This window comes from Nannobrachium achirus (assembly GCF_963921795.1).
Source record: "Nannobrachium achirus genome assembly, chromosome: 3".
In the NCBI taxonomy this organism is placed as follows: Eukaryota; Metazoa; Chordata; class Actinopteri; order Myctophiformes; family Myctophidae; genus Nannobrachium; species Nannobrachium achirus.
The window spans coordinates 73,348,840-73,358,937 of record NC_137812.1 but is presented as its reverse complement, the minus strand read 5'-3'; the positions used below and the strand labels follow the sequence as shown (position 1 = coordinate 73,358,937).

General features: G+C 43.2%; 1 protein-coding gene across 1 annotated transcript in view; it reads right to left on the bottom strand.

Moving 5' to 3' along the window:
• Nucleotides 1–736: 736 nt before the first annotated feature.
• Nucleotides 737–10,098, bottom strand: part of eif4a3 (eukaryotic translation initiation factor 4A3) — a 13,064-nt gene continuing 3,702 nt past the window's right edge. The window contains exons 4-12 of the mRNA XM_080722239.1: nucleotides 10,045–10,098; nucleotides 9,304–9,436; nucleotides 6,266–6,346; nucleotides 5,429–5,570; nucleotides 5,049–5,187; nucleotides 4,702–4,817; nucleotides 3,959–4,066; nucleotides 2,288–2,415; nucleotides 737–940 (exon numbers count right to left, since the gene is read on the bottom strand). The exon at nucleotides 10,045–10,098 is cut by the window's right edge and continues 9 nt beyond it. Coding sequence (XP_080578365.1) covers nucleotides 924–940; nucleotides 2,288–2,415; nucleotides 3,959–4,066; nucleotides 4,702–4,817; nucleotides 5,049–5,187; nucleotides 5,429–5,570; nucleotides 6,266–6,346; nucleotides 9,304–9,436; nucleotides 10,045–10,098 — 918 coding nt within the window. The 3' untranslated portion in view covers nucleotides 737–923. The remainder of the gene's footprint in view (nucleotides 941–2,287; nucleotides 2,416–3,958; nucleotides 4,067–4,701; nucleotides 4,818–5,048; nucleotides 5,188–5,428; nucleotides 5,571–6,265; nucleotides 6,347–9,303; nucleotides 9,437–10,044) is intronic.

The window sequence follows — 10,098 nt, the reverse complement described above, 5'->3', positions numbered from 1 at the left end:
TGGTATCAGCTCCTCCCCCCCGCAAATCTATCATCACGTTTAACATAAATGGGACCATATTTGCTCAAAACGCATATCATGGTGATTGAAAGGGAGTTTTTCACTAGCGACAGGAACCATAAAGTATTTATGACAACGTTTATTAAGGTTAGAAAATCAAAGGGGAAGACGAATGGGGTCCAATGTAGACACATTCTTTTTGGTACCTCGTGGGGGGAAAACAGCGCAACTAGCGGCCAATCATAGGAACTTTGACTTCCGTGTTTGCTTCAGATAAAATCCTGGCAACGACACGCCTGGGTCAGTGTTGGTGCCATTTTTGGTGCCGGTCGGAGAGTCCAGGTGTTACCTCTGTGACGTCCTCCCACCGTTGGTTGACCCTCTAAGAAGCAATTATTATAACATATAGCAGTGGTTCTCAACCTGTGGGTCAGGACCACCAGGGGGGTCCCCAAATGATTTTGCAGGGGTCTCAATACTAGAGGTCCTGGTAGGAGATAAAACCATCAGTACCAGAGGTCCTGGTAGGAGATAAAACCATCAGTACTAGAGGTCCTGGTAGGAGATAAAACCATCAGTACTAGAGGTCCTGCTAGGACATAAAACCAGCAGTACTAGAGGTCCTGGTAGGAGCTAAAACCATCAGTACTAGAGGTCCTGGTAGGAGCTAAAACCATCAGTACCAGAGGTCCTGGTAGGAGATAAATAACGTTTGAGTGAATAACAGAGAAATGACTTCAATGGGAACCAAAGAACTTTATTTACAAAACATGGTGAGCATTAACAGCTGGTAACAACACAGACTCACTACAGCTTCTTGGTAATAATAAAAAAAAAGGATAAGAAATCTGTTGAGCAAAAAAAAAAACACGAAGAAATAAAACCATTAAATGAAAAATATTCAACCACTTCGGTCGACATCTTCAGATCAGATCAGCCACTGTGGAGAGAGAGAGAGAGAGAGAGAGAGAGAGAGAGAGACAGACAGAGGGAGAGAGAGATTATTTTCACAATAGTATTTTCTTTCACTCAGAACAGAAAAATGAAAATCGCGGTCATCAGTGTTTTTGTAACGGCCGGTAGAGAAGGGCTCGTTTCAAACATGAATGTGATCACAGTTAGATCAGGAGACAAATGCACTTTTGTGAATCTCATAACCCTGGCTGTCCATGAGGGAACCAGACCTCCTCCTGGTCACGAGATCTTCCGTTGCATTTGGGGAATTGGAGTGTCAGCCACGGGTAGGGCTGTCACGATATGACATTTTACATGACGATTAATAGTCACTCAAATAATTGGCGATTAACGATTTAATTGTGTTTTTGTCGTTGATAATTACATTTCTGTTTGGCTTTTAGGCTTTGAAGTTGCACATGGTAGATATGACACATAACTTAAATATACAAAGACATTATAGACATATTTGACAACTTACTACTTAAAAAATAACTTTGATAGTGGAAATAGCCGATCTACTTGTAGATCTGCTATTTCCACTATTTCAGACATTTTTCAACATTCACGATTATGACGATTATGACAAAATAATTGCGATAAAGTCAAATAATCACGATTAGACGATTATGTAATAATTGTGACAGCCCTACACGGGTTCCTCGTATAGTAAGCTACGGTTTAACGTTTAACGTCATTTTGTTCTAAATGGACCAATCCTGCAATCTTTGGAAGCCAAGGCAGTTAGGATGGAAAATGAAATATCTGACGAATCCATCTTGATCACATGACTATGATACATGGCACATGACACTGTGTACTGACTTGTACTGACTACTGAGGAATAATAGGAAACAAATTGTTTGACATAAGTTGGCCTGCTAGTGGCGCTATAAAAGGCAGATATGAAAAATACAGGGCAAAGGTTTTTCCTTGGCCTCTAGGGAGTGCACATAAAAAGTTGTACACTGATCGGTGGAGTTTATAAGTAAACACACAAATTGTCCTGTTATAGCGCCACCATTAGGCTGATTTTAAATTGTGCGCGCTGTGTTCGTCATTTGAGGCATTTTATTCAAAATGGACCAATCCTGCAAACTTTGCAAGCCAATCTTAGCCAATCAGGATGGAATAGGGCAAATCGGACAGATCCACGTCGATCACATGACTGTAGAGATACTGTCTACCGATTTGTGAGATAGTTGGACAAAATCTGTAGTAGGCGTACTAGCCAAAAGTTTTGCATACCGTTCATGGATAACTGGTCTATCTGGGTAGAGTAGTACTGTTGTAATTGACAGTAATTAACAGTAATTAACAGTGATTAACGTACCGTTCATGGGCATCTCGTCTATCTGGGTAGAGTAGTACTGCTCGATGTCTCTCAGGATACGGATGTCGTCGTTCTTCACAAAGTTGATGGCCACGCCCTTACGGCCGTAACGACCCGATCGGCCAATCCTGAGAGGAGACAGCAGCCATGTTTACATAAACGGAAACAGCCTACATCATGTTGTAGTCACAAAGAGGTTCTACAGCGCGCCTCAGCCTACACGGCTAGTCTGGTGCATCACAGGAGCAGGGACAGATGTATGCAGTAGAGACTGGAGCAGCTCAGACGGTTCTAACCTTTTAAGGGCCATTTATAGTTACATATGGTTAATTTTGTGTACGTTTGGGGGTGAGAGAGAACGTACGGTAATTGCGTCAATATGCATAGTACAGTACGGTCTCTGTGTTACAGGGTTCAATAAAGCCTATATGTACATACTATATCCACTAGATGGCACCCAAATGCATCTTCCCAATGAGCAAATGCTACATAGCGCCTACATTGTTGACAGAGAGGTTTATAGACACCCTTGGAGGATACACTCGGATTGAACGACACTCTCCCATCGGCGCTAGTCACTGTGCTGTCTGGGTATAATATAAAAAGGACTGGAGAATGGATGAGTGTGGACACATGCCGTTGCGACCGCCTAGAGCGCAATCTCAAGGGGGCGCCGCCGACAGTTAATGAGCCACCCAAACCGACCCAAAACCCGACTAAAAACACCCCAAAACCCACAAAAATCGCGTGCACAGGAGTGGAGAGAGGCGCATTCGAGAGAGCTCAGCTGGCAGAGAGCGCTAATTTGGCTGGCATGCGGGTCTGCGTCCTGGCCTGTTCAGCATGTTGGTTACTAATTTTGTGATTTTTTTTTTTTGTTTTACTTCCTCCTAACGAAATGGATACAAGAAAAAAAGACGAAACATTTCTCCCTCTACTGCCCCCACGGTTGACACAAGTTCGCCACGGGTAGTTCATGTGTAGGTACGTTTTTATCGGTTTTAATCCGTCAGGTTGAGTGTTGTCCGTAAGGTTACGGAGAGACAATTACGTCCGGAGCTACGGAGAGACCGGATTAAATTACTCTCCCCTCCGTTTCTTGTGTATTCCTGCGGTCCTTATGTACTACTATGCATGGTACTTTATTCAGGTGCCAGTATAACAGGATTGACAAACGTTTCGATGCTAGTGCATCTTCATCACTCTTCATGACTCTGATGAAGATGCACTAGCATCGCAACGTTAGTCACTCCTGTTATACTGGCACCTGAATAAAAGGTTAGAACCGTCTGAGCTGCTCCAGTGTCTCTCTCTCTACTGCATCATTCATGTTGTAGTCTTCAGATGGACTACACACGGAATTACCAAAACCGCAAACGGTTTTACCCCAAACCAATTCCCCACGCTCAAGGAAATAATTATAGGGCCTACGCAATAAATCCTTTGATGCAGTGTATTTTTGCTTATTTTTAAATCTGTGTGCGCGCGTGCGTACCTGTCGATGTACAGCTCTCTGTTGTTGGGAAGGTAGGGGTGTGTGTGTGTGTGTGTGTGTGTGTGTGTGCACGTACCTGTGGATGTACAGCTCTCTGTTGTTGGGAAGGTAGGGGTGTGTGTGTGTGTGTGTGTGTGTGTGTGTGTGTGTGTGTGTGTGTGTGTGTGTGCACGTACCTGTGGATGTACAGCTCTCTGTTGTTGGGAAGGTCATAGTTGATGATCAGAGACACCTGAGGAACATCCAGACCTCTGGCCCACACGTCTGTGGAGATCAGCACACGACTGTATGCACACGCACACAGGCACACACACACACACACACACACACACACACACACACACACACACACACACACACACACACACACACACACACGGTCATACACTGTATTTACAGTTTAATCATTTAGCAGATGCTTAATCCAAAGTGACTTAACAATAAGCAAGGTAATACATCAATTAGGGATGGGACGATATGAACATTTCATGTCACGATTATTGTCACAAAAGAAATCACGATTTGAGATATTACCCCCCGGCTCCACCGGGCGCGTTGAGCGTCGTGTCAACGTCAACGCTGGGAACGCTCCCGTTTTAATCAATGAAGCGTGCTCCACTGCCGACGTCAACGTCAGCGTCGGACGCTCAAATTCGCCCCGGTTCATTTTTTTACGCCGTCCGACGCCGGCATTTTGGTGGAGCCCTAGCCTTATCGCGAAAAATCAAAATCCATTATCCTGGGGCGGAACGTTTGCCAATAAATTGCAGATCTACAAGCTCACAACCAGCTCACAACGCGACACGTTGTGAGTGTAGTGTCAGTGTTGTGTAACAGTTGTGTACCTGGCTCCAGATCTGAACTCCTTCATGATGGATGTGTGTGTGTAGTGTAGCAGTGTGTAGCAACAGTTGTGTACCTGGCTCCAGATCTGAACTCCTTCATGATGCTCTCTCTCTCTTTCTGAGGCATGTCTCCATGCATGGAAGACACGGTGAAGTTAGCCTCACGCATCTTCTCTGTCAGCCAGTCCACCTTAAATACATAATATACATGTTAATACATCTTCTCTGTCAGCCAGTCCACCTTAAATACATAATATACATGTTAATACATCTTCTCTGTCAGCCAGTCCACCTTAAATACATAATATACATGTTAATACATCTTCTCTGTCAGCCAGTCCACCGTGCGTATATGTACGGTCTGTGTGTTTGCCTGCCTGTGTGTGTGTGTGTGTGTGTGTGTGTGTGTGTGTGTGTGCACCTTTCTCTTGGTGTTACAGAAGATCACAGCCTGGGTGATGGTCAGGGTGTCATAAAGGTCACACAGGGTGTCAAACTTCCACTCCTCTCTCTCCACCGCCACGAAGAACTGCTTGATGCCTTCTAGAGTCAACTCATCACTGAGACGCACGCACACACACACACACACACACACACACACACACACACACACACACACACACACACACACACACACACACACACACACACACACACACACACACACACACACACACACACGAGGAGACAGACACAGAAGTCATTTAATTGACAGATATTATCGATGTAATTTTGGATTTTAAAGGTGAACTCACCGTTTGACCAGGATACGGATGGGGTCAGAGGTTAAAGGTGACTCACCGTTTGACCAGGATGCGGATGGGGTCGGTCATGAACTTGTTGGTCATCTCCAGGATCTCGTGAGGAAGCGTAGCGCTGATCAGACACACCTGGGTGGCCGGGGGCAGGTAGCGATACACGTCATAGATCTGTTCCTTAAAGCCTGGAGAGAGAGGCAGACAGACAGACAGACAGACAGACAGACAGACAGACATTAGGAAGGCAGGTAGCGATACACGTCATAGATCTGTTCCTTAAAGCCTGGAGAGACATACACACACACACATTTATACAGTATTAGGGATGGACATGTCATTAATTCAGCTGTTCGGTGATGCCAAGATTTTGTGACTCCCCAAATCGAACGGTATGCATCAGACGATTTTACCAATGTCATCTTTAGATGTATTTTTTGCCATTATAAGCACTTAGCAAGATTTACAAGATCTGCAAATATTAGCGTAGTTGCTATAGACAACCAGGCTATTGTTCTAGTTCTAAAATGTCTTAAAAGGCTCTCACGTAAAGTCAACATGTTCTATTTAACTTTTATGTTAATTTGTATCACCTTTTTGTCACCTAAAGTGTTCTGTAATCCCAAAGGTCCATTGAGTTCAGTGGACTTGTTCTGTCCCCCTGTCTGATTGGACAATATAATGTCCAATCAGACAGGATTGGTCATGTTTCACGTGACACAATATGTAATATAAACAGTAAGACAGAATTCATCAGGAACAGTACAGAGGAATCGATACTTGCAAATTCCCAGAATTTCATCCTTCTAGTTCTGTTTTTAGTATTTGTTTCTCATTTAAAATGTTATATTATTATTGAACGTTAGAAGAGGTGACCTCTGACCTTTGTTGAGCATCTCGTCAGCCTCGTCCAGAACCAGCATCTTAATGGCTCTGGTCCTTAAGCTCCGCCTCCTGATCATATCTACACACACACACACACACACACACACACACACACACACACACACACACACACACACACACACACACACACACACACACACACACACACACACACACACACACACACACACACACACACACAGAGAGAGAGGTACACACACAGAAGAGAAGAGAGCCAGTCAAACTTATCGTTCATACATTCTCATAGACAGCAGTGTTATGAGATTCACAAAAGTGCATTTATCTCCTAATCTAACTTTTAAATCACGTTCATGTTTAACCCATTCAGGCCGGGAACACATTTTAGTGTAGGGAGGGGCTTACAGTCGGCACATGTACAGTATGTATCAACATATTTGTTTTTGTAGGCTAATTTCTGATTTAGGCCTAACTATAGGTTAGGCCTAAATGGGTGAAAACGCGGCCTTCTCTATCGGCCGTTACAAAAGCACTGATGCCTGCGATTGTTATTTTTCTTTTCTAAGTGAGAGGAAATACTATCGCAAAAATGAACAGGACATACTCGGATCAGATTACATTTACTAAGATTACTTTTTCTCTGAGAATCCAAAATAGGGTCAGATCAAATACATTTTGGGCACTATGGGATTTTTGTTTCACTCAATGTGTTAATAAGGTTTAACCCTGTACTGACCAAACACCCTGTGTTAATAAGGTTTAACCCTGTACTGACCAAACACCCTGTGTTAATAAGGTTTAACCCTGTACTGACCAAACACCCTGTGTTAATAAGGTTTAACCCTGTACTGACCAAACACCCTGTGTTAATAAGGTTTAACCCTGTACTGACCAAACACCCTGTGTTAATAAGGTTTAACCCTGTACTGACCGAACACCCTGTGTTAATAAGGTTTAACCCTGTACTGACCAAACACCCTGTGTTAATAAGGTTTAACCCTGTACTGACTGAACACCCTGTGTTAATAAGGTTTAACCCTGTACTGACCAAACACCCTGTGTTAATAAGGTTTAACCCTGTACTGACCAAACACCCTGTGTTAATAAGGTTTAACCCTGTACTGACCGAACACCCTGTGTTAAGGATTAACTCTGTACTGACCAAACACCCTGTGTTAATAAGGATTAACCCTGTACTGACCGAACACCCTGTGTTAAGGATTAACTCTGTACTGACCAAACACCCTGTGTTAATAAGGATTAACCCTGTACTGACCAAACACCCTGTGTTAACTCATTAACTGCCAAAAACGTGAATCCCTTAAAAATCCCGTTGTACCACCCTGCCACGCCCGTGAATCCCGTAAATAAATAAAAAATAAAATAAATAAAATATATATATATTTTTTTTTTTTTCAAAAATTTTTTTTTGGACCCCAAAAACGTTAGTAGGCATGATAGCGATCGCGAAATTGCTTGTTTAACCCCCATACAACCCCCATACAACTCAGGTAGCAGACCTCCAAGCTCACAACAGTGTAAAACATAATGGCTGCTATCTCATGAATGCCTGAACGGATTTCCATTCGGATTTTTTTGTTTGAAAGCTGTGAGCAATGTGGACACACGTGGTGCATTATCTAGGCATGGGTGTGCATGATCCGTGCACTATGAATTACATGGAAGTCTATGGAGACGAATGGCAGTTAAAGAGTACGAAGGTATTGTTAAATGGCAGCATATGAGTTAATAAGGTTTAACCCTGTACTGACCGAACACCCTGTGTTAATAAGGTTTAACCCTGTACTGACCAAACACCCTGTGTTAATAAGGTTTAACCCTGTACTGACCAAACACCCTGTGTTAATAAGGATTAACCCTGTACTGACCGAACACCCTGTGTTAATAAGGTTTAACCCTGTACTGACCGAACACCCTGTGTTAATAAGGTTTAACCCTGTACTGACCAAACACCCTGTGTTAATAAGGTTTAACCCTGTACTGACCAAACACCCTGTGTTAATAAGGATTAACCCTGTACTGACCGAACACCCTGTGTTAATAAGGATTAACCCTGTACTGACCAAACACCCTGTGTTAATAAGGTTTAACCCTGTACTGACCGAACACTGTGTTAATAAGGTTTAACCCTGTACTGACCGAACACCCTGTGTTAATAAGGTTTAACCCTGTACTGACCGAACACCCTGTGTTAATAAGGTTTAACCCTGTACTGACCAAACACCCTGTGTTAATAAGGATTAACCCTGTACTGACCAAACACCCTGTGTTAATAAGGTTTAACCCTGTACTGACCGAACACCCTGTGTTAATAAGGTTTAACCCTGTACTGACCGAACACTCTGTGTTAATAAGGATTAACCCTGTACTGACCAAACACCCTGTGTTAATAAGGTTTAACCCTGTACTGACCGAACACTCTGTGTTAATAAGGATTAACCCTGTACTGACCAAACACCCTGTGTTAATAAGGTTTAACCCTGTACTGACCAAACACCCTGTGTTAATAAGGTTTAACCCTGTACTGACCAAACACCCTGTGTTAATAAGGATTAACCCTGTACTGACCGAACACCCTGTGTTAATAAGGTTTAACCCTGTACTGACCGAACACTCTGTGTTAATAAGGTTTAACCCTGTACTGACCGAACACTCTGTGTTAATAAGGTTTAACCCTGTACTGACCAAACACCCTGTGTTAATAAGGTTTAACCCTGTACTGACCGAACACTCTGTGTTAATAAGGATTAACCCTGTACTGACCAAACACCCTGTGTTAATAAGGTTTAACCCTGTACTGACCAAACACCCTGTGTTAATAAGGTTTAACCCTGTACTGACCGAACACCCTGTGTTAATAAGGTTTAACCCTGTACTGACCAAACACCCTGTGTTAATAAGGTTTAACCCTGTACTGACCGAACACTCTGTGTTAATAAGGTTTAACCCTGTACTGACCAAACACCCTGTGTTAATAAGGTTTAACCCTGTACTGACCGAACACCCTGTGTTAATAAGGTTTAACCCTGTACTGACCGAACACCCTGCCCGGGGTTCCTGACACCACGTGTTGGCCGTAGTCCAGCTTCCTGATGTCCTCGCCCACGTTGGTGCCACCGATGCAGGCGTGGCATTGGACGTTCATGTAGTCCCCCAGAGCCAATAGGACCTGGAGAAGAGAGACATGTGACCAGGCAGGCTCGCACGAACCAATCAGAACACAACGTACAATGTAGTGCATTTATCCAGACGCTTTTCATACCGAGTGAGTGACTTATAGTAATCAAAGTAAACACATTGTTTACAGTGTAGTGTCAGTAAACTATAGCAGTGGTTCTCAACCTTTTCAGGCTGCAACCCCCCAAAAAAACTTTTTAACTGGGGACCCCCACACTGACGAGCACTAAGAGTAGAGGCATTACATTTTGTTCCATTGTGAAAATAGCAGATCTACATGCTCACAACGCCTCGCTTTTGCGAGGCGTTGTGAGCATGTAGATCTGCTATTTTCACAATTTCTGCCTTTAATATTTGACAATTTGGCCAATGTTTAATTTGTCATTTTAGTGGTATTATAGAGTCCTTAAATTGTCACTTTATAAATGTGCAGCTACACTCTATACACTTTAACTTTATGTTGGTTTGTTTACTGTTGAGTGAGAAAACAATGTTGCACATTAAGTTAATCATCTGGGGCCCCCCCAAAATAATTTGTACAAATAAGGCATTTTGATTGGTTGACTGTACATATAAAAGGCATTCTCTGATTGGTCTAACCTTCTGGATCTGTCCGGCCAGCTCTCTGGTTGGTGCCAGGATGAGAGCCTGGGT